Genomic DNA, 25785 nt, shown 5'->3' on the forward strand with positions numbered 1-25785 from the left:
CTAGATTCGTCAAAACCAAAAAGCAGCTGAAACTAGAGACAAGAACAGCATAAGAAGAAAATTTATAGACCAATCTCACTTATGATCAAAGATGCAAAACTCCTAAATGAAATATTAGCCAATCAAATCCTTATACACACACACACACACATACATATCTATATACCATGACTGAATTCAGTTTACCGCAGAATTAAAAATGGTCTAACATTCGAAAATCTGTTTCTGTACTTAGGGTCATCTCAATATATGCAAAAGGAAAAATCAATTTATAAAATTCACCCATTCATGATTTAAAATAATCAAACTAAGAATAGAAGAGGACTTCCTGATTTTGATAAAGAGTACCTACCAAGGGACTTCCCTGGTGGCGCAGTGGTTAAGAATCCGCCTGCCAACGCAGGGGACACAGGTTCGAGTCCTGGTCCGGGAAGATCCCACATGCCGTGGAGCTACGAAGCCTGTGCACCACAACTACTGAGCCCGTGCGCCTAGAGCCTGTGCTGCACAACAAGAGAAGCCACCGCAATGAGAAGCCCATGCACCGCAACAAAGAGTAGCCCCTGCTCGCCGCAACTAGAGAAAGGCCGCGCACAGCAACGAAGACCCAACGCAGCCAAAAATTAATTAATTAATTATTTTAAAAAAGAGTACCTACCAAAACCTGTAGTAAACATCACACTTCAATGGTAGAACTTCAGAAGCAGTCTCTTTAGAGGCAGGACTAGGATAAGGACGCCCTCTATCATTGCTTCTTTTTTTTTTTTTTTTTTATAGTAATCTTTTATTTATTTATTTATTATATTTATTTTTGGCTGTGTTGGGTCTTCGTTTCTGTGCAAGGGCTTCCTCTAGTTGTGGCAAGCGGGGGCCACTCTTCATCACGGTGCGCGGGCCTCTTCACTATCTCGGCCTCTCTTGTTGCGGAGCACAGGCTCCAGATGCACAGGCTCAGTAGTTGTGGCTCACGGGCCTAGTTGCTCCGTGGCATGTGGGATCTTCCCAGACCAGGGCTCGAACCCGTGTCCCCTGCATTAGCAGGCAGATTCTCAACCACTGCGCCACCAGGGAAGCCCCTATCATTGCTTCTTATTCAACATTGTACCAGTACAGTAGGAAAAGCAAAATAAAGGAAAAGGAAGAGGATAGAAAGGAGGAAATGACACTGTCATTATTCTCAGACAATAGTATTACCGATGTGAAAAATCCGAGGGCCTCTATAGACAAGCTATTAAGACAAGCCATTAAAAGACAAACAAAAAAATCAGCAAGATTACTAAATACATCAATAACAAAAATCATTTGTGGAAAAAAATAGTATTTGCAAACATAAAGTACAATTTATAATGCAATTTAAAAATAATTCTTATTATGGAAAACCCCAGACATACACAAGGGTGGACAGAACAGCACCAATGAGTTTCACGTACCCATCTCCTGGCCAATACTGTTCACCTATATCCCCAATTCCTTCCTGCCTTCCATAGTATTTTGAAACAAATTCCAGGCTCATATCATTTTACCCATATACACTTGAGTATATATCTTTAAAAGACAAGAAAATACTCTTTTGACATAACCGTAATACCACTATTGTACCTAAAAATTAGAACTATTATTTAATATAATTGAATATCCAGTCAGTTTTTTCAACATTCTAATTGTCTCAAAATTATTATAATTGTTTTAGAGTTTGTTTGCAATTGGTTGATACGGCTTTTTTTTTTTTTTTTTTTTTTTTTTTTTTTGGCACGTTGGGTGTCCATTGCTCCGCCCAGGCTTTCTCTAGGTGTGGCGAGCGGGGGCTACTCTTCGTTGCGATGTGTGGGCTTCTCATTGCGATGGGCTCTAGAGCGCACGCTCAGTAGTCGAGACGCACGGGCTTAGTTGCTCCGCAGCATGTGGGATCTTCCCAGACCAGGGCTCGAACCCAGTTCCCTGCTTTGGCAGGCGGATTCTTAACCACTGCGCCACCAGGGAAGTCTCAACACATGCCTTTTAAGGGTCCTTTAATTTATCTCATTTCTGCTTTCTTTCCCCTCAGTTTATTTTCAGGAAACTGGGTGACTTTTACTGTAGAGTTTCCCACAATCTAGATTTTGCTGATTGTATCCTCAAGGTATAGTTTAACATGTTTCTCTGTCTTCTGTATTTTCTGTAAGTTAGTACTTGGATCTAGAGACTTGATCAGATTCAGGATTGGCTTTCACAAGACCACTTCATGGAGGGCATTGTGTTCTTCCATCGGGAGATGTTAATGTTTGCCGGTCTCTTCACGATGCCACCAGCTACAGATCCATTCATTCATTTAAGGTTATGAATTACTTGGGAAACTCCTACCAAAAAAATTCTTTTTTCTCTTCTTCTATTTAGTTATCTAGTGGTACACATTATATAGGAAGGCAGAATAAATGTAATTTTAAAACCTATATATATCAATAAATTTTAAAAGCAATAAATCTAAAAAAAAGAGGTGATAGATGTTCATGAAGAAATTATAAAATCTTATTAAATTAACTAAAAGTAGGCCTGAATAAATATAACATTCTATATAGTGCTATATATAATGTTCAAAGATTTGAAGGCGACAGTTCTCCCTAAATTAATGTATAAATTCAATGCAACTCTATTTTTAAAAATCCCCAGTAGGGTGTTTGGTGGAACGTGATAAGTTGATCGTAAAATGCATAAAGAAGTGTCAAAAATAGCCAATACAATTTTTTTTTTTAAGTATGGGGGCCCCACCAATGAATGGGTCTCCCTGGAGTATTTAGTTAGTCAGTTAGTTAGTTAGTTAGTTAGTTATTTTGGCTGCACCGGGTCTTAGTTGCAGCATGTGGACTTCTCAGTTGCGGCATGTGAACTCTTAGTTTCAGCCTGCATGTGGGATCTAGTTCCCTGACCAGGGATAGAACCCAGGACCCCTACATTGGGGGGACCACCCACTGGACCACCAGGGAAGTCCTGCCAATACAATTTTGAAGAAAAACAAAGAGGAAGAGTTTACCCAGCCACATATCAAAAATTACTTTAAGGCTATGATATTGCCTTAGGGGCAGACAGAAGGGAGAATCCAGAAATAATTGCACCCATATACAGAAATGAAATGTGACAAAAGTGGTGTTAGAAAACAGTGGGGAGAGAATGAGCTATTATTCCCTATATAATTTTCAGATAACTGGTTATCCAATTTTTAAATCCTTACCTCACAAAATAACGGATGTATTCAGGATCTAAATGTGAAAAAGCAAAATTCTTAATCTTTTAGAAGAAAATATACAAGAATATCTTTAGGAATTTGAGAAAGGGAAAATTTTCTTACCCATGATTCAAAACACAAACCATAAAGAAAATTATTGACAAACCCAACTATATTAGAATTAAAGTTTTTGTTATGTTAAACAGAGTTAAAAGACAAATACAGATTAGAAGACAATATCTGTAGTGCATATAACCAACAAAGTATTAGTACCCCAAATGCACCAAAAACTGCTACAAATAGAGAAGGCAAAAGACAATCAACACCCAGCTTCCCTGGTGGTGCAGTGGTTGGGAGTCTGCCTGCCCACGCAGGGGACACGGGTTCGAGTCCTAGTCGGGGAAGATTCCACATGACACGAGGCAACTAAACCCACGTGCCACAACTACTGAGCCTGTGCTCAGGAGCCCGCGAGCCACAACTACTGAGCCCGCGTGCCACAACTACTGAAGCCCACACACCTAGAGCCTGTGCTCCGCAACAAGAGAAGCCATCGCAATGAGAAGCCCGTGCACCTCAGCGAAGAGTAGCCCCCACTCGCCGCAACTAGAGAAAGCCCGCGTGCAGCAACGAAGACCCAACACAGCCAAAAATTAATTAATTAATTAATTTTTAAAAAAGAGACAATCCACCCAAATGAAAAATGGGTGAAAGATATTAATAGGTAATTAACAGAAGAGGAAACCTAAATAAATGACCATTTATTTCTTAGTCAAATTTGCTAATCAGGAAAATTCAAATTAAAAGAAAAAGAGATATTTCATATATACCAGATTAGCAAACAATTTTGTCTGTAAATACTCATTATTAATGAGGATATGGAGTTTTAGAAACTCAGAGCAATTTGGAAATACCCAATAAATTGAAGATGCATATACCCTCCAACCCAACAAGTTCATTCCCAGGTATACCTTAGAGAAACTCTTTCATCTATGAACAGTGACTCACTCAAGAAGGTTCACTGCAGCATTGTTTGTAATCACAAAAAACTGGAAATAAAAAAGCCATCAATAGCAAAATGGATAAATAAATTGTGGTAAGTTTATACAACAGAATAAGATACAAGAGCTTAAAATAAGTGAATGGAAACTATATGTATTAACAGGGGTTAATCTCAAAAACAAGATATTAAGCAAAATAAAGCAAGTTGCAAAAGTGACATAAATGATATTACTGGTATGAAGTTTTAATATGTAAAATAATATTATATGTTGTTTAGAGGTGCTTTATATGTGATAAAGATATAAAAATATACATGAGGACAGTGTAGGAGGGAAAAAACTTTTCTTCTACTCTCTTAGAGGCCCTGCCTGGGCCAGAAAAGTAAACTGACAAAGACAAACTAACAGGAGAAAAGCACACAAATGTATTTAATATAAGCTTTATGTGATGTAGGAGGATTCATAAGGAAGTAGTTAAGCCTGAGCATCTTTATACTTGGTTTGATGAAGAGTGGACAATGTGATAGTACAAAAGGTAAGTGCGCAAAGGGTAATAAACTGGGGGAAACAGAGCAAGCCCTGTTTGTTTGGGCTCCTCTCAGAGTCTCTCTGTCTTCAGGGATAAGGGTGCCCCTTTCCTCCAAGTAGAACCTACCTCTCACATGAGTAGCCGTCTCATAACCTACACTGCCCTTTCTCAAACTCCTTCAGCTTAAAATACTCAGTATGCCAAGGTGCCATGTTTGGGGGTAGCATATTCTGAACCCAGTCAATTGATAAATACCAAATTTAAGAGAATGGGTACCTCTGGGGAGAGAGTGAGGGAAATAGGATTATATGTGATACAATAAAGTCTTAGACTATATCTTAAATGTTTCATTTCTTTAGAAAAAAAATGTGAATCAAATATGGCAAAATGTTAAGATTTCACAAAGGTGGGTGGTAAGTACATGGGTAATCATTATACGGTCATTTTTCTATACTCTGTATTCCTAAAATATTTTACAGATTTTTTTAAGGCAGTTAAAAGTTGTAGGTTATTATTCAAAGTACTGACTTAGTTTATGCCAATACTTCCTAAATATAAGGTTATTTTACTAGAGAAGCAAAACAAAACACCCTGCTATGGTCCATGTCCCAGCGACAGGATTTCAATTCTAATCAAAGTGGTGAAATCACGCCAATTGTAGAACCTCATCTTTTGGTCAATACAAACGCGCCCTCTGCTGGTCATATGGTGCCCTGTCCCAAAGTTCAAAATAGTGGTGAAGAGCAGTGAAACTTGCTCAATGAGACAGCTTTTACCAAGCCAGCCAAGTTAGGGAAAGAAACTCTCACAGAATTCCTCTCAATCACAAAAATACTTAAATCAGCTCCCACTCTCTATTAATATTACATATGATCCAAGACAAAATAAATTCCAGGGTATCACCGCAATCAACCTTTCCAGTTCCCTCAGCCACCATGTACATTAACAATTCTGTCCCTACTCCAAAGTCTGGAGGTTGATGTATGAGACAGTAGACGCCACCCTTAACATTTGGGAACGGCAGAAAAGAACCCAAGTTCCTCTGGGTGGTGGTGCGGACACCATTGAACACTGAAAAAATGGATAAACTAGTATTAAGGGAATAATGCTGGTGGGATGACAGGTAAATTTTTTCTTTTCAAATCTTTCTTTAAAGTTATAATACCTTTAAACAAAATTGAGGAAAAATCAATTAATTCATGCAAGAATCTACTGCTCAAAGAGAGAGAGAAGTGAGGATTGAATATTAAGAGTCTTCCTTTCAAAAAACATTTTTTTAAATTATTTCGTTTTGCTTTGCTTTGCTTTGTGCTAATATCCATCTTCCCCACTAAAATTTAAGCTTCCTGTGACCAATGTGTGAATCTGTCCTACTCACCACTGTATTCCCAGCACCTAACACAACGACCATCATGTAGTAGGTATCTAATAAACATGTGATAGGTAAAGGAATGAATGACCATTTCCTTGGAATGTAAATTGGTACAAATTTTCTGGGGAGCAATTCAGCAGCAGACCTTGTGCCTTTAAGACTGTACATTCTTCAGTAATCATAGATGCGGACAACGAGTAAGTCCTTTAATAATCAGAAACATTCCTTTCAAGGATATGCTATGCAAAGTTCATTTTAGTTATAAAAAAAATTCAAAACAACTTGAATTTTAAAAGTTACATGTTTGGTTAAGTCTATTATGGTATATCCGTATGATGAAATGCTACGCTGTTATTAAAATCATTTTAAGAATATTTAATGATATGGGAAATTCTAATAACATAAAAATAGATTAAAATTATATATACATTATTTTATCAACTCTATTAAAATATGAGTTTATATTTACTATATATGCATGAAAGTATACACACCAAATTATTTTACTGTGGTTGTATGTGAGTAGAGGGATCATGAGTCAGGGGTTTTTTGTTAGTTTGTTTGGTTTTGGTTCTTGTTTTTAACATGTGCCAGCACTGTTTTAGACACTTCATTTGTATTAATATATCTTTAAGTTTTTTAAGCAGCTTTATCAAGAGATAATTGCCTTATAATAAATTACACCTATTTAAATTGTACAATTAGATAAGTTTTCTTTAAGTGTTAAATATTACTTTTTCTATAAAGATTTTAATGCAATCAACTTCACTTTTCCTTAGATTTTAATTATGTATAATTATTTGGTAGAATATAAAATTATTCAACCAACAATTTTCTTCTATTGAAACATTAAATATTGTTATGATTTGTAGGGGGAGGTTCTAGTTTTCTTGAGATTAATTGATATATAACGTTGTATTCGTTTAAGGTGTACAACATAATGACTTTATATTGCAAAATGGTTACCACAATAAGCTTAGTTAACGTCAAACAGCACACATAGTTACAATTTTTTTTCTTGTGATGAGAACTTTTAAAATCTACTAGGTAAGTTCTGATACTGTATATGTCGACACCCATGAAACTATCACCACAATCAAGATAAAACATTTCAGGGGACTTCCCTGTTGGTCCAGTGTCTAAGAAACAGCGCTCCCAATGCAGGGGGCCCGGGTTCGATCCCTGGTCAGGCAACTAGATCCCACATGCCACAGCTAAGACTTCACATGCCGCAACTAAGAGTTCACATGCTGCAACTAAAGATCCTGCATGCCACAACTAAAAGGTCCCACATGCCGCAACAAAGATCGAAGATCCCTCGTGCTGCAACTAAGACCTGGTGCAGCCAAATAAATAATTTTTTTTTTTTTAATTTCATCTTTCCCAAACGTTTCCTCATGCCTCCCCCAACTCCAGTCTCTATCATTTCCAGACAAACACCGATCTGCTTTCTGTCACTATAGACTGGTTTGCACTTTCTAGAATTTTATATAAATGGAAGCATACCATATATACCGTTTCTTTGGTTGCTTTTACTCCCCATAATTCTTTTGAGATTCATCCATGTTGTTGAGTGTATCAGTACTTCATTTCTACTTACTACTGAATAGTATTGCATTGTATGTATATACTAGCCTGTTTATCCATTCACCTGTGGATGGGCATTTTGGCTCTTTCAAGTTTTTGACTATTGCAAATAAAGCTGCTATGACCATTTGCGTATACGTCCTTTTATGGACATATGCTTTCATTCGTCTTATGTAAAACACCTAGGAGAATAATGGTTGGATGCTATGGTACATCTAATATTTAATTTTTTAAGAAATTGTCAAGCTATTTTCCTAAGTGGTTGTACCATTTTACATTCTAACCAGCAGTGAATGAGAGTCCCAGTTCCCCTGCATCTGTGTCAACTCTTGATATAGTCAGTCTTTTTAGTCATTCTAATAATTATATGTTGATTGGCAGGGAGGGTTATTCTTTATGCTTGTGTTTTCCGAATTTTCTGCAATGAAATATATGTTTCATAATTTAAAATTGCTTACAGTATCTAAAATAAAAAGTAGCCTAGTCTAACATGAAGTCAGTCTGGAGACTCTTCTCATTCTGAAAACTACCCAATATGGTCTTCAGAGCACCCAGCAATAGCTGTGTAGCCTGCATAAGCCTTCCTCAGAATATGACATTTGTTTTTTTTAATCAGTTTTCTTTTCAATGATATAACCACACTGGGGTTTTAAGAAAAAATTTAAACACATAAACCTCTTTATCTAACATGTTATTTCCTTTTTCTGTTTTCTCTTCCAGCTTTTACAGTTTTAATACACAATTCTATAGTTTACTATTTTTACTTGTCATTATATCCTATTTTCCATGCTGATTTATCTTTTCAACCATAATTTTAACTGTCAAATGAATGCATCATAAATTTCCCATTGTTTGGCTGTTTCTAATTTTTTATTATTAATGATAATGTTGTAATAAATAACTTTGTACAAAAAGCTTGTTTCTTCTTTTAAATTATTTCCTTATGATAATACACAGGAGTGAGATTCCTGATCAAAGACAAGAACGTTTTTCTAGGTCTTGATATGTACCGTCACATCACTTTCCCAAAGGGGCTTACTGACTTTAATGTCACTTGCCATGTGTCAGCACAAGTTTCTGCAGCATTTGCCGGTTTCCTAGGTATAACATACCTTGTTGTGCTAATTTGCATGCCGTTGACTGCTCCCCAGAGTAGACGTTTTCTCACGTGTGGGATCGCTGTCTGCTGTCCTCTGCTAATTAAGGATGCTCTTTGTCTTCACAGACCCAGAGCGGAGGAGTATGACCCTTGACCCTCTTAGTGCTTCCCTGGCTGAGCACATCCAGACCCCTGAGGCAGATACTGTCCAAAAGGTGTAAGTATTCAAAGTCATAATGACATGGACTTCTCTACTTTTGTTTTTCTTTCTTTTTAACTAATTTCGTTTCCGTTTTTTCCTAAGAGGCATGAAGATTCTCAGCTAACCAGCCCCATGCTCTGCCAGCCAGAATTAAATTATTGTCTAAGAAACAAAGATTCTTGGGGAGGATTATACTGTGATGTGTTTCCTACTTAAACATATTCTTTGGCTGGGTGGGTGCAGAGCGAAGTTGAACTCTACGTGGAAGCAGCTTTCTCCATTTTTCCACATATCTGAGCTCTGCAGACATGCCTCAAAAGCAGAGGTCTGTCAGCTCAACCTTGGTTTCTCCTCTCAGCATTCACTCAGCTCTGGGTAAAATCAATAATACCAGTAATACTAATATAAATTGCTAACGTGTATTAAGTGATTCCTGTGTGCTCACCATGTGCTTACTATGAGCTTGTCAGCCAGCAGCTCGGCTGGTCAGGCCCAGTCACTTTACCCAAGCTCCGGTTGGCAGTGGCAAGCTGGACTGATCGCCTCTGTGACCTCCCATGAGCCTTGGTGACTTTAGAACCTGCCCTCACCTGCCTCATGGTATAAGGATTCCCTCCTGGGTCAGAAAGGCTGGGTGCTCTCTAGGAACAAAAAAGGGAACGGGCACTTGAGTATTGAGGCAGCTATCTGAAGAACTCCACGTTTTAACTTTTGTATCTCATCTTCTCCAAAATGGATTTAAACTGCTTACAATAACAACCCCCTATCCACCAAAAAAGAAAGATGAGATAATCAAAAAGGATTTATTTTTAATCTGGAGGAAAAGAAAAAAGAACACCAACACTCCCCTAAAGTCATTATAGTCATCGTGACTAAAGTTCAGACTTTCAGACTGAATGTGAAAACAAAACAAAAAACAAAAAAAAGGCGGGGGGAGCAACACGGTAAGGTTTTGTGGTTCTCATTTGCAGCATGCCGGTTCCTCAGGGGAAATAAAGGTTTTCCTAGCACTAAATTCTAAAGTATACTTCTATAGGTTTTATAGAGTGACACTGAATGATTTAAAGACTCATATATTTACAGGAAATTCCATTTACCTCATTTGATAAATATTTCTCAAGTTTCTATAGTAAGGCCCTGTGCTAGCCCAACTCAGTAAATATAATACTGATTTAGCTAAAAAATAAAATATCCAGGACCAGGCCTGGCACACAGTAGCTGCTGCTGCAGCTGTTACTCAATCCATATGGCTCTTTCTTAGTGACCTTTTTACCCAGAGAACATAAGTCAGTTATCCTCCAGACACATGGTCAGTGACAGCAGTTCTACAAGGGATCACACGAACACAGTACATAACATTTTGGTATCTGAATGTGATCAAGAATAGAATTCAGAGGGCATAAAGAAATGGATATATAGGCGCATGTTTCTGTGACAATCTTTCTTAAAGGTCACTTTTTTTTCAGCTAAGCCTTCGATAAAAGAAATTTCAGTTAGGTAATCCTATTTCATTTTGTTAAAGTCATAAATATGCAACCCCAGAGAGGCAAGCTATTCCTTCTTCGAGGGTGTGGAGAAAAGGGAACCCTCTTGCACTGTTGGTAGGAATGTAAACTGATACAGCCACTATGGAGAACAGTATGGAGGTTCCTTAAAAAACTAAAAATAGAATTACCATATGACCCAGCAATCCCACTACTGGGCATATACCCAGAGAAAACCATAATTCAAAATGACACATGTACCCCAGTGGTCATTGCAGCACTATTTACAATAGCTAGGTCATGGAAGCAACCTAAATGCCCATTGACAGACAAATGGATAAAGAAGTGGTACATATATACAATGGAGTATTACTCAGCCATAAAAAGGAATGAAATTGGGTCATTTGTAGAGACAGGGATGGACCTAGAGACTGTCATACAGAGTGAAGTAAGTCAGAAAGAGAAAAACAAATATTGTATATTAACATATATATGTGGAATCTAGAAAAATGGTACAGATGAACCAGTTTGCAAGGCAGAAGTAGAGACACAGATGTAGAGAACAAACGTATGGACACCAACGGGGGAAAGCGGGGGGTGTGGGGTGTGGGATGAATTGGGAGATTGGGATTGACATGTATACACTAATATGTATAAAATAGATAACTAATAAGAACCTGCTGTATACAAAATAAATAAAATTAAATTTAAAAAAACAAACTATTTCTCCTTCTCCCTAAGGTTTAGAACTTAGCCTGAGAGAACCCCAAAAGTGAAGAATAACTTTCTAATTTCCTTTATTCAGGGATGTGTTGAGAAAAAGAGGGCTGACCAAGTGTGTAAAATGCCCACCACAGTGCAGTTCCTGGCAGAAAACAGATGCTCAATTAATGTTTGTTCATTTTCCCTCTTGCGTGTCCACCAGTTTTTCTTTTTTCTTTTTTTTTTTTCTTTTTATTTTAAGTATAGTTGATTTACAATATTGTGTTTCAGGTGTACTGCAAAGTGATTCAGTTATACAATACATTTTTTTTTTTTCCGGTTCTTTTCCATTATAGGCTATTACAAGATACTGCATATAGTTCCCTGTGCTATACAGCAAATCCTTCTTGTTTATCTGTTTTACATATAGTGGTGTATACATCGGAGTTTTTCTTTAGTTTGGTCCTGTTGTTTTGCTTTTTTCAAAGGGGCAGAGATTATAATGTGCACCGTCAACACAGAGGACTCCCAGGACATGGGCCTGACTCCCCAGAGGGGTTGGATCCTATAGACACATCTCTTCTTCCAAGAGGAAAAGAAGGGAAGACTGAACCAAGACTGTTCAACCAGCAGACACCAACCAACATCAGTCATGTGAGTGTAAACTCATAGGTAGGAGCTTGGTCCAGAACCCTACCTGGAAGGTGCTCCCGTCAGGGCTGCCATGTACAGTTGTATAGATTGCTTACTATACAAGGGCACCTGCAAAGGGGGAAAGTGGGAGCTGAAATCCACTCTGTGGTCCACCCACCATGCCCTGCACCCCAGTATTGGGTTGCATTCTTCTGAAGGATGGGGTACCCATTTCTAATTTCTACTAAGGTACTAAAAGGAAACTCAGTTTTCCTACACTCACATCACTTCTGACACCACATGTGTGAAGGTTTTTCCCACATCAACCAATTCTCCAGCTCTCTAGACACAACCAGGTGTCCTACGATTCAACTCTGACACTAACTACCCAGAGTTAGCACAGACCCCACAGGTTAAGGGCTCAGTCCCACATGCCTGCTGCACTTAAGACACCAATCACAAGTCCCAGGTTGTCACCTGTACTTCTGACCAACAATCTATAAAATAAGGGGTTCCTAAGACCCATCCTCATGTTCAATAATTTGCTAGAACAGCTCACAAAACTCAGAAAACATTTACTTACTAGTTTAGATTTATTACGAAGGATATTTTAAAGGATACATATGAACAGCCAGATGAAGAGGTACACAGGGCAAGGCCCAGAAGGGTCCCAAGCACAGGAGTTCCTGTCCCCATGGAGCTTGGGGTGTGCCACCCTCCTACCACATAGATGTGTTCACCAACCCTGAAGCAATCTGCACTCGTTGGTTAGGGCTTTTATGGAGGCTTCATTACATAAGCATGATTGATTAAATCACTGGCAAATGGTGATTAATGCAACTTCTAGCCCTTCTCCCCTCCTCTGAGGTGGTGGGAGGGGCAGGGGGCTGAAAGGTCCAACCCTCTAATCCCATGGTTGGTTCCCCCTCCTTAGGGGCTTTCCAAAATAACTCCGTTCACATAAGCTCAGGTGTGGTTGAAAGGGGCTTGTTAATGAATAACAAAAGACACTCCTTTCCTGTTTATGCTCCAGAAATTAGAGGCATACCTCTCATTTTATTATGTTTCACTTTATTGCACTTCACAGATAAATGTGCTTTTACAAATTGAAGGTCTGTGGCAACCTGCTTCAAGCAAGTCTATCAGCACCATTTTTCCAACAGCATTGGCTCACTTTGTGCCTCTGTGTCACATTTTGGTAATTCTCGCAACATTTCAAGTTTTTTCATTATTATTATACTTGTTACGGTGATCTGTGATCAGTGATCTTTGATGTTACCATTTTAATTGTTTTGGAGCACCATGAACCATGCCCATATGAGATGGTGAACCTAATCAATAAATATGTGTTCTGACTGCTCCACGGATCAGCCATTCCCTCTCTTCCTTTCCTCAAGCCTCCCTATTCCCTGAGACACAACAATATTGAAATCAGGCCAGTTAGTAACCCTACAATGGCCTCTAAGTGTTCAAGTAAAAGGAAATGTTTCACGTCTCTCACTTTAAATCAAAAACTAGAAATGATTAAGCTTAGTGAGGAAGGCACGTGGAAAGCTGAGAGAGGCTGAAAAGCTAGGCCTTTTGCACCAAACAGTTAGCCAGGTTGTGAATGCAAAGGAAAGGTTTATGAAGGAAATTAAAACGCTACTCCAGTGAACACATGAATGGTAAGAAAACAAAACAGCCTTATTGCTGATATGGAGAAAGTTTGAGTAGTCTTGATGGACGATCAAACCAGCCACAACATTCCCTTAAGCCAAAACCTAATCCAGAGCAAGGCCCTAACTCTCTTCAATTCTATGAAGGCTGAGAGAGGTGAGGAAGCTGCAGAAGAATTTGAAGCGAGCAAAGGTTAGTTGATGAGGTTTAAGGCATGAAGCCATCTCCATAACAAAAGTGCAAGGTGAAGCAGCAGGTGCTGAGGCAAAAGCCTGCAGCAAGTTATCCAGAAGATCTAGCTAAGATAATTAACCGAGGTGGCCACACTAAACAACAGATTTTCAGTGTAGATGAAACAGCCTTATGCTGAAAGAAGATGTCATCTAGGACTTTCAGAGCTAGAGCGAAGTCAATGCCTGGCTTCAAAGCTTCAAAAGACAGGCTGAATGTTACGGGCTAATGCAGCTGGTGACTTGAAGTTGAGGCCAATGCTCATTTACCATTCCGAAAATCCTAGGGCCCTTAAGAATTATGCTAAATTTATTCTGCCTGTGCTCTGTATATGGAACAACAAAGCCTGGATGACAACATATCTGTTAACAACATGGTTTACTGAGTATTTTAAGCCCACTGTTGAGATCTACTGCTCAGAAAAGAAGATTCCTTTCAAAATATTACTGCTCATTGACAATGCACCTGGTCACCCAAGAGCTCTGATGGAGATGTACAAGATTAATGTTGTTTTCATGTCTGCTAACACAACATTCTGCAGCCCACATGTCAAGGAGTCATTTCAACTTTCAAGTGTTATTTTTTAAGAAATACATCTCGTAAGACTCTAGCTGCCATACCTAGTGATTCCTCTGATGGATCTGGGCAAAATCGAGAACCATCCGGAAAGGATTCACCATTCTAGATGCCATTAAGAACATTTGTGGGGAATTCTCTGATGGTCCAGTGGTTAGGACTCAGCGCTTTCACTGCCGCGGTCCAGGTTCAATCCCTGGTTGGGGAACTAAGATCCTGCAAGCTGTGAGGCACAGCCGAAAAAAAAAAAGGAACATTTATGAGTCATGGAAAGAAGTCAGAACATCAATATTAACAGGAGCTTGGAAGAAGCTGATTGCAACCCTCATAGGTGACTTTAAGGGGTTCAAGACTTCAGTGGAGGAAATAACTGCAGATGTGGTCAAAATATCAAGAGAACTAGAATTAGAAGTAGAGCCTGAAGATGTGACTGAATTGCTGCAATCTCATGATAGAACTTGAATGGATGAGGAGTTGCTTCTTATGGAGGAACAAAAAAACTGGTTTCTTGAGATGAAATCTACTCCTGGTGAAGATGCTGTGAAGATTGTTGAAATGACAAAGGATTTAGAATATTACATAACTTAGTTGATAAAGCAGCAGCAGGGTTTGAGAGGATTGACTCCAATTTTGAAAGTTCTACTGTGGGTAAAATTCTATCAAACAGCATTGCATGCTACAGAGAAATCGTTCATGAAAGGAAATGTCAATCAATGCAGCAAACATCATTGTTGTCTTATTTTAAGAAATTGAAATAAGGATTGAACCCAGGGATTCCAGGGATTGAACCCAGGCCCCGGCAGTGAAAACGCCGAGCCCTAACCACTAGACCGCCAGGGAATTCCCAACATAATCTCCCTTTGATGGTTTTTTTTTTTCCTTGCTTTCTACATATATCATGTTCCCTTTCCTTAATTTTTCACCTTTAGGAGATGGAGTTGATTGACAAAGCCAAGAGAAAGAGAAGAGCCAAGACAGATAAGTCCAAGGCACCCAAGAGGGAGAGAGAAGGAAAGCTCGGTGGGGAAGCAGAGGCTGCTGTTGGTAAGGGACCATCCAGGAGAACACACCTAATGGTAGCCAGGAGGTGCCATGGAGAATCAGCATGGATCCTATGGGACAAACTATCTGTGTTGAGTCTCCTTGACTACCACAGCTAAGATGGTGTTGCAGCCTTACTTCATGTCAATATCTTGGGAGATAAGGATAGAGGAAACCAGGGGACCCTAGAGACCTGTAATCAGCAACAGAGAAAATTACAGTAATAACACTAACACCTATTAAATGAATACCCACTGAATTAGGAGCTCTGCATTTATGACATCATGAAATCCCCACAACAGCTCCATAAAGTAAGCGCTATTATTATATCATGTGGAGAGGTTGGGTGACTTGCGTAACATCAAACAGATCAAACGGTAAAGTGGTGGACCCAGGATCTGGACCTGTCATTTGATTCCAAACTCGTAACTCTCAAACACTGCCTCTGTGAATAATAAATATGTCATAATCTGAGAACTGGTCCGTGAGAGCATTTGGGAAGGGGAAGGTTGCAACGTGCTCTGAATGGTTACTCCAGCTGTCATTTTTCTTCTTGGTTCCTTGTGTTGCACCTCACAAGGAATTCAGGTTCCTATGCTTCTGGGGACTTTCTTTTCTTTTTTTTTTTTAATTAATTTTTATTGGAGTAGAGTTGATTTACAATGTTGTGTTCTGAGGACCTTCTTTAACATAAAACCTACACTCATTCTTTCCCGGCCATATGAAGACCCTCGAAACAAATCAAAGGCTGTCAAAAAGGATGACATTGGATAGTTTCCTGGGTCAGATCTTTTTTTTTTTAAATCGAAGTGTAGTTGATTTACAATGCTGTGCCAATCTCTGCTGTACAGCAAAGTGACTCAGTTCTACACATACATTCTTTTTTTATATTCTTTTCCATTATGGTTTATCCCAGGATATTGAATATAGTTCCCCATGCTCTACAGTAGGACCTTGTTGTTCATCCAGACCTATTTTTGAGGTTTGCTTTTTAAAGTCTTGCTGAATTTACATCGTTGTAGCCCATAACTTGGGTAGCATTGGCAGGACTGTGAAAGGAAATACTTGTGGCCCCAGAGGAGAACTGAGGAAGAGGCCTTAGAGTATGGAAGGTTTAAACTTTACCAGGTTACAAAGTTGCAACCTCAAGCTAGACTCCTAAGGCATGACTTTCCAGCTGTACCTATAGGTCTTCCCTCCAGAGAGTCTTACCCCGACCATAGGTCAGGGTAAATCAGAACTTCTTTAGTAGCAAGACTGCTGAATTACAGTTGATCCAAGTAGGATAAGGCAGTTTCTCAAAGGGTAGTCTATGGACTACCCTTCTCAAAACGCTTGGAGTGGTTGTTAAAATGCAGATTCCTACAGAATCAGACTCTAGGGGTGTGGCTCAGGAATCCGCACCCAGGTGATTCCATTGCACACGGAAGTTTTAAAGTTACTGAAAAGGATGCAGAGATCACGTTTATTAGCTATGTCTCTATCCCCCATTGTTCTCTCCCAGGAAAGTCAAAGGAATCAAAGGCTGAAAAGAAATCAGAGCTAATTCCCAAAGAAAAAAAACCTGGAGTCAAAAGGAAAAAGACACAGAAGGAAAGGAATCTGGAAATAGTAGCAGAGCTGGGTGAGCCTGATGCCATGAACTCTAAGAAAACTAAAGACACCTCAGATGGAGGTTTCTTTCCTTCAGGCTCTGTTGTAGAGGACCCTTGGCTTTCTTCCAAATTGGATGCCCCTGAGAGCCAAGCTTCTATAGATGGAAGGTCATCGCCTACCCAGACTGCACCTGTCCCTGGAAACATGGAATCTGAAGAAGAGGGAAGCCATAAGGACCCTTCCAAGGTAGGTAGGGTCCAATATTCTCACCTTGGCCAGAGGGATTTCAGTCCTCACTGATGCAACTGCAGAGGTCGGAAAAACTGCCCTGAATTACATTGCAGTTACTGAAACAGCTCTACTACATAGTGGCTTTATTTGTTCTACTTTGGTACCTTCTGACCCTTTAAGGAGCCAGATCTGATCAAAGACACAGGGTGGCAAAGCCCCTCTGAAATGATGTATTCTGTGAGGCTCTCAAACTACTAGGGCAGGTACCCACCCTTAAAGAGCAGAAAGTTGGCACAGCACCCATTTGTGAGAGGTACAGGCCTCACAGTTACAGGGAAAGGTGAATTCAGGCCTCAGAGCCAAGCACATATTCTTGACTTGGCCTGGAGTTCATGTATTGCTTGCCTCTCAAAAGCTGCAGAAATTCCTGCATTCCTAATCTGCTTTTCTGCGGCACACATCTGGGCCATGGGTAAGTTATACACACACATCTATCTCCCTTTTCTTTAAACACTGCAAACGTACCCACAGCTAAACCACTATGGTTAAACTCGCATAAGTTACATGCAAATATGGTACAACTCTGCTGAATTTCATTTAATCTTTACAGCCACACTTGTGACCCAGGTATGATTCGTCCCATTTTACAGACCTAGAAGCTGAGGCTTAAAAGAGTTAGATGTTTGTTGCCAGAAGTTACACAACCATCAAGTGGTAGAGCCGAGACTTAGATCTTTCGACTCCAAAATCAGAGCTCTTGTCACTATTTTAAATTATTATGTATTTATTTATTTTACAACCTGTGGTCTTCCAAAAAGGATTTCAGAAAGATTTTCCTTTCTAGTTCTCAATCTTCCCAGCTGCCTAGACTATAGGATTCCACTTTATACAACAGATGAAAATTTTAAGCTGTGGGCTGAACTTTTCTGAGCCTGCTATAGACTCAGAATTTCTACATTTATTTTAAATCACAGTACCATGCTGCCTCAGCAAAGGCTAAAAAGCAAGGAAGTATCCACCCCAAATTGGATACACAGAGTGCCCATGGAAGAGTTGCCATTCAAGGTTCCCCTCAGGAGGATATTTCTGACTGAGGAGGAGGCATCAGGAAGAAAAAGAAAGCTAAGACACTCTTCACAGAAACTAAGAGAAAGTTTCATTGAAAAAGTGGATTTGCATAGGATTAAATATGAGTCTGACACATCTACACCTAAGTCTGCCCCTAAAACAGCCTTTTTCTAGAACCTGTGGTTCTGAGCCCTGGCTTCACGTTAGAATCACCGGAATATGCTTTTTTAAACCACCAAGAAAAAAGTATATTTAAAAAAAAAAAAAAAAGGAGTTCCCTAGCGGTCCAGTGGTTAGGACTCCAAGCTTTTACTGCCGGGCCTGGGTTCGATCACTGGTGGGTGAACTAAGATCCCACAAGCCCTGTGGCATGGCCAAAACAATTAAATTAAATTTTTGAAAACCCACCAAGGCCTCCCACCTAGGTATTCTCATTTAATTGGTCTGGGTGGGGCTTTTGGCCTCAAGTACTTTTTAAAAGCTCCTTGGGTGATTATAACGTGCATCTAGACAAACGATGTACCAGACATTATGCTGGCTCTTTCACTATTTCAGTTAATTCTGGTAACAGCCAGCTAAAAGGAAGACAATATCCAAGAAATTAAGTTGTTATCCCCAAATTCTGAAGCAAGTAAGAGAGAGACTTGGATCCAGGTCGATCAGATCCCAGAGCCCAGGCCAGTGGTGGCAGAGTTTATACGGCTGTGGTCAGAGTGTGGAAACCACCTAATCTCTAATTAGAGGCAACATCCCGTGGGTGGAGGACGGCTCGCTGCCGAGACAAGGTCCCCGTACGTCCCTTGCACTAAGAACACTCTGGTTCCTTAGGTCCTCCTCGCTAAGAGGGAGCCGGAGAAAGCTTCCCGGGCCAGGCTGCGAGCAGAGAGGGCCGAGATGAGATGGCTGGAGGTGGAGAGGAAGAGAAGGCAGCGGGAGGAGGAGAGGCGGCTTCAACAGGAGCAGCTGGAGAGGACAGAGAAGATGAAGGAGGAGCTGGAGCTGGAGATCCGGTGGGTAGGGCGGCCACGGCCACGATAGGAAGCAGAAGATAAGGCAGGGGTTGACTTCCACTAGGGGTAAAGCTGGTTCTGAGGCTCATGCCCTGAAGTAAAACAGCACGTCTCGTTTTTCACTATCCTGGTTATCCTAGGAACAATCTGGACCAAAGATAAGATGTGGTGTCTTCAACCATTAGGGTTACTCCAGATAGATGTTCACGGGATCTTCCCGGGAGGGCTTTGAGATCCCGTCCAGCAAACACTTGTTGCGCCTCTTGCCACGTTGTCTGCATTGTGTTAGGCTCTTCCATAGGCCTCTGGGCTCATTTAATCTTCACAACAACGCTTTGAGACAGGAATTTCAAAATCCATTTGATAAGAATGGAAAATGAGGCTCTGGGAACGTAGGCCCCCCGCGCCAGAGCACAGAGCTGTGTAGAAACTTCCAGGCTTCTAGTTCCAGGCATGTTGTGTTCTTGCTTCTGCTCTTCAGTTAGGCTTCCCTTAGAAAACGAGTCTCCTCTGAATGGGACGCTCCGTGTGGCCTGCAGCCTGCAAAGCCTCCATCAGAGGCACGGCTTGTCCTACAAGGACAGTGTTTCCTGCTATTTCCCTGACCAATTTGTGGGTTTTCTCAGCTTGAGGAAACAGAAACTCGAGGAAGAACAGCAGAGGCAGGAGAAGGAGGAGAGAAAGCAGTGGCTCCGGTTGCAAATGGTCCAAGAGAGAGCTCGGCAGCAACAGGAGGCGTTCCGGAGGAAACTGCAGGAACTGCAGAGAAAGCAGCAGCAGGAGGAAGCCAAGAAGGCTGGTGAGGGGGACTCAGCTCTCGGCAATGCCCATCTATCTGGGACAGAAGTATATTTATCCCACTGTGGGTGTTCATTTGACTCTCCCCAGAGTTATTCCTATCCTAGGTCTCAGTGTGAAGCACTCTAAATGGATAAGCTGATTTTTTTCCAAGTGATTAATATGTGTGACTCTAGTGAGTTGAGATATCAGATCAAAATAAGAAAGACTCGTTTGTGGAAATGACTTTTGGGTCCCACTCCCAATTCAGTAATCTCCTGAAGTGGGACCCTGCCCCTCTCATTGCCCTTCCAGCATTGCTCAGAAGCTGCCTAAATTGGAGACATAGCCCTGCTCCTTGCTTCCTTCCCTAGCAGATGGAAACAGTCAAACATCTGGATAGCTTCAGGGCAGCCTTTCAGGTGATGTGTGGAATCTCTACAGCCTCACGTTTGAGGAATAGGAAAGCACTTTAGCAGATGACACCCTGTAGACTGGTCAGTCCAGCTGAGTAAGCACCAAGTTTCTCCAGACCCTGCTGTGACACCTGTCCCCAACCCATCTGCATACCACCCATGAATGTACCAGGCTCTGGAAACTTCTTCCCCAAGGTTTTGTATTCATTGCACACAGTGCACTGCACATAGTAGGTACTTGATAAAGGACTCTTAAGTTAGCAAGTTAACCCAAGGTAATCCCCACAGAGGATCTGGCAACCTGCTGTCAGGTAAGCTGCAGAATATCTCACTGGGAGTCCCTGGGAATCACAAACTTGAGAGTCAGATCAGAGAGCTGTTTTCCCCAATAATGAGACCCCTGCTGAGCCTACCTGCCTTTCTGTTCTGCAGAGGCAGAGAAGCAAAGGCAGAAGGAATTGGAAATGCAGTTAGCAGAAGAACAAAAGCGCCTGATGGAAATGGCTGAAGAAGAACGGCTGGAGTATCAGCAGTGGAAACAGGAAGCAGAAGAGAAGGCTCGGCTGGAAGCAGAGGACAGACGGCGAAAGGAAGAGGAAGCAGCAAGGCTGGCTCTGGAGGAAGCCATGAAACAAGCCCAGGAACAAGCCAGGTATTTGCTATTTGGGCAACAGTTGCAGTAGTGGGATTGTTCAGAGGCTTGACTGCCTGCCACTAGTACCAGCTTTGCACTGCCTTTGGGCACGTGACGTTTTCCCACTTCCCACAGCATGGTTTGGAAGAACTAAAAAATAGAGATTCTCCTGCTGCAAAGGTCACAGAATTTCTTGATGGCTTAAAGAACTCGTATTGAAGCTAGAAGGGAGTTTACAGATCATCTATCTCAGCCCTCTGGTTCACAGATGAGAAAACCAAGTCCCAGAGAGAAGGATCTTGATTAGGGCTAACAGTGACTTAGGGGCAGTACCAGGACCAGATCTAAGACCCCCTGGTCCTGAACCAGTACCTTTCTCAGTAAGTATTTATTGGGTACCTATTATGTGCCAAACACTATTCTGGACACTGGGAATTCAGGAGTAAACGAGACAGATGTCTCTTCTCCAATGGCATTTACATTCTAGGGGTGGGGGTGGGGAGACAGACTCTAAACAAAGATTTTTTTAAGCTGGCAATAAATGCTATTCAGAAATTCTTTAAAGATGTGATAGGATTGCAGGAGGTTTAGTTCAGACAGATCGGCCAGGGTAACACCTTAGAAGAGGTGATACATAAGGTGAAACCTGAATTACAACGAGTTAGCCACATAAACATCTGGAAGAAAAATATTCCAGTAGGTAAACAGCAAGTGCAAAAGTTCAAAGAAAGGAATGAGGCTGGCATGGTGGAAGAATAAAAGAAAGCGTGGCTGGAATGAAGTGAACAAGGCACAAAGAATACTTCCAGATGAGGTCAGAGACATAGGCCTTGTTAGGAGAAATAGCCCAGAATCAGCCATCAGGGGCCAACAGCATTTCCCCCTTTGTTCTCTTGCAATAGTTATGACCACTGCATCTTTCTGCTAATAGAATCTCTTGAGTAAAGTGGTTTCAACTGACTCTTTAAAAACCAGGTCCTCCGTAGTGGCTATATCATAAATTTCCCCTCTTAGTGAAGGCAACAAACAGTCATCCCCCTTTAGAACCATTAAAAGTGAAGGGTAAAGAAGCCCAACACAGAAAACCACAATTCCAATCTTAACTGTAAACAATTTACCCCTTGAAAGTTATTTTCTACAACTTAAGCTTAATCTAATAAATACTCTTTAGGGGACCAGAAAAAGAAGGAAGCCAGAACAACTCTATTTCAAGGTTTTCCACCTAACCTTGAGTTGTTCCTCGCCTGAAACATTCCTCAGCTGTTACACGAATTACAAAACAGATCATTAGGGAAGTCTTGATTCAATTTCAAAATTATGTGTTCCATGTATCATAGCAGTAGGGTTGGGTTCATAAGTATTGAAACCAAAAGCAAGCTATTGGAGTTGCAGTTTTCCACAAAAAGAAAACTGGCAAATAGTACGAGGGGAAGTTGAGCAATTTTGCAACACTAATCCAAGTAGCTGAAAGCAAAAAACCAAGTAATTAAAGGGATATGTGAGGGGTGTTAAAGAGCCTCATTCCAGCAAGGGTTAGGAGAACTTGATGCTAGCTAGCTTGATTTTGTCTTCACTTGTGTGACATTGGCCCAGGTACAGTTAACTTCTCTGGCCTGTTTCTTCATCTCCAAAACAAGGGAGTCCCTTCCAGCAATACAAATTTAAGAACTGTTACACCTTTCACTTTCCTAGTAGGAGGATCATGATACTCTAAACCTCATATGTAAAGTCACTAAATGAACAGAGTATGAACTTCCACTAAAATGCAAGATCAGTAGCCCCAAGTCTAACTGATGATGACTGAAATCCAAAAATTTTCCACGAGCTTATAAGGACAATTTCTAGGATGCTTAATCAGTATTGTGATTGCGGGTGGGGTTGTTTCCTCAGGCAAAAAGCTGCTTTGAAGAAAGATCTTCATTTCCACCAAGAACTCCGTAAGGAAGCCAACGGCCTACAGTGGACACAGAACATTTCCAGACCATGGGTCTACTCTTACTTCCAGTTCCTACAAATACCAAGACCTTAAGACTAGAAGAAAACTAAAAAGTTAGGAGGTGGTGACAGAAAACGAGTAACTTCCTTCTGTAATGAAGTTCCGTCCTGAGCTCAGTTAGCTCCGTTTCATCTGGTTCACCTCACCTCACCCCACACTTCACTTCACTCTAGGCCCTCCCTCCCCACCACCCAAACCTTACTCAACCCAGTCAAACTTGTCACACACCTAAATCCTTTATGTTCTCTGGAACCAGGTAAATCCAGAAGCTTTGGTGCCTAAAATTAGCCAGTAATTTCATAATTTGTTTGAATTTCAGTAAATTTCAGCTTAATTTCAGTAAGACATTAACATAATCTTAGGGTAGCTGAAGTATTTCATTTCAGTGTCTCTGAAAGAGCTGTAGGTAAATGGAAATTCTATAATGCAATAACTCTGAATTAGCAAAGAGGAGCTAATTCATGTATTTACATATTAAGAATTTTATTATAATTTATAAAGCAAAACCACATCCATTTCCTCCTAAGAATCTAAAGTTTAATTTCTATTTAAAACAAGTTAATCACTTGATAAATGTTCATTTGAGCAAAATGAACGGTTCTGAGGGAATTCTCACAACCTCAAAGTACAGATTAAGAGCTGCACTATCCAAATAAGTAGCCACATGTAGCTATTTAAATATAAGTTAAAACACTCAGTTCTCCAGTCACACTAGCCACATTTCAGGTGCTCAATAACCAGATGTGGCTACTGGCTACTGTAATAGAACATTTTCATCCTCACAGAAAGTTCTATCGGACAACACTGTATTCTAGACCCCGGAAAATTAACCGATCTTGAGGTTTTGCTCCTCTGTCTTGAAAAACCAGCCACTCACATAATTTCCCCCTTTTTAAAATCACACTGAACCTATAAGCAACTTGATTAGATAATCTGTCTTTAACATCTCCTTAATATCAGTTAAGTATCTGATAAGTATCTATCATAGATTGATCATTGAAGGGGATGAAGGACCTTTAGCAAATAAGATATGTAACAAGATGTTAAAGCAAGCAGTATCTGAATCTGAATTTTCCCACGAATTTCCTTTGGCCCTATTCTATACTTCACTGTCTACAGCTAAAAAAACTTAGTATTTGCAGATGATTCCCTCAAATCTCCCACTAATGCTTGTAAGGTGCTTTCTACAGGAACTGTGCTTCCACAATCCAGAAGTCAAGCTTAATTTTGAGTCTGTATTGCTGTGTTATTGGACTTGTTTAGATTTGATGCTTATTTTCAAACACTTGCTTTATATAAAATAGAAATAAAATGGCCAAAACACTGGCTATCACAGTGAATTTAAATATGCCACTTAAAACTTTTTCTCAAACTTGTCGATCCTACTTGCACATTCATTCATTCATTCAATTCATTCAATAATACTTAGGTGAGAAAGGAGCATCTCAAATGATTCAACCGAAAAGAAAGAACACTCAAGGAAAACATCCTTGCGGGGGAAATTACCATTACTGATTTTATTTTCTCCCTTCTTTTACAAATTTAGGATGTTGCAGTCAAGCACCAGGTAGAGAGGCTACACTAAATGTTATTCGAGGTCCCTTCCAAATCTGATATTCTATTAAATTGTTGCTGTGAAAAGCCTATTTTATCAGCAGTACTCACCAGATAAGCACATTTTTCCGTCAACCACAGCACACTGCAAAACATTTAGAAGAATCCAATAAACTAAAATCAAGAAAATTATATCCCCAAATTATATTATAGTTAAGCTCCACCACCTAAATGCTGAGAGCCCTCAGAAAGAGATGCAAACAAAGCTAAGATACCAAACTACATATTCACGCATTCTGGATAGCTCAGATAGCCTATGAGGTTTGCTACTCAGGCCTGACAGAAATATGCAACTCAATGAGGACTTTCTAGAAATGGGCCTGACTCCTAGTTACTATTTAATACAATGATAAATGCCAGGTAATGGTCTAAAAGCTCTAATTTACCTAGACTATATATGTACAATACAAATAATTTTTCAGTTAGGGTCAAATATAAGAATTTATAAGGCGAGCCAATTATTTTTCAATAGGGGACTTGAGGAGGGATTCAAACTATAACAGTTTATAAAATGCATTAGAGAGAGGTCTTATTCGCTCTTCTAATGTAGTTAGATGACATTCTATTTGGAATAATATGAAATAGGATTACATATATGCACAGATATACTGAATTCTGTGATTCATTAAGGATTTAAAAGAAAAAGTTAAGCCCTCTAATTAAGGAACTAATTTGGTATTTTAATTTTACACAGTTTAAAGAGAGGATATAATGAAATAAAAGAAAATATAAATAAAATATACCAAACCTTAACTAAGCAGAGAACATTTTGTAAATTGTTAAGGGAAAAACTGAAATTATCAATATCAATTAAGAATTTTTGGCATGCCCATTTATTCAACATATTGGGTAACTGTATCATATATATGCACCACACAGGAATATCAAGTTTTTAAAATAAACAACACTGGGTATTTAAAAGGTATTGTGGCCTTAATTAAATCCTTAATTCAGAAGGCACTTCAGTAACTTTCAGGGCTTCAAAGTCATGATCGTCATCACTGCACAGTACTAAAGAAAACATGTTTACCATGTACAAACAATAATTTCCAGTATTATGCAAGAAAACCTTATGTTTTAAGCATTTTTTTCTTCTTTCTGTACAATTAAAAATAAAATGAACATTGG

General features: G+C 39.9%; 1 protein-coding gene across 1 annotated transcript in view; it reads left to right on the top strand.

Annotated features, from left to right (window-relative positions):
• Positions 1-23076, top strand: part of KIAA2012 (KIAA2012 ortholog) — a 115419-nt gene extending 92343 nt beyond the window's left edge. The window contains exons 16-23 of the mRNA XM_059927356.1: positions 8914-9004; positions 11664-11829; positions 15204-15318; positions 16820-17157; positions 19039-19220; positions 19847-20019; positions 20846-21065; positions 22938-23076. Of these exons, the coding sequence (XP_059783339.1) occupies positions 8914-9004; positions 11664-11829; positions 15204-15318; positions 16820-17157; positions 19039-19220; positions 19847-20019; positions 20846-21065; positions 22938-23076 (1424 nt within the window). The remainder of the gene's footprint in view (positions 1-8913; positions 9005-11663; positions 11830-15203; positions 15319-16819; positions 17158-19038; positions 19221-19846; positions 20020-20845; positions 21066-22937) is intronic.
• The last annotated feature ends 2709 nt before the right edge of the window (positions 23077-25785 follow it).

Source organism: Balaenoptera ricei, chromosome 7 (genome assembly GCF_028023285.1).
Source record: "Balaenoptera ricei isolate mBalRic1 chromosome 7, mBalRic1.hap2, whole genome shotgun sequence".
Taxonomy (NCBI): domain Eukaryota; kingdom Metazoa; phylum Chordata; class Mammalia; order Artiodactyla; family Balaenopteridae; genus Balaenoptera; species Balaenoptera ricei.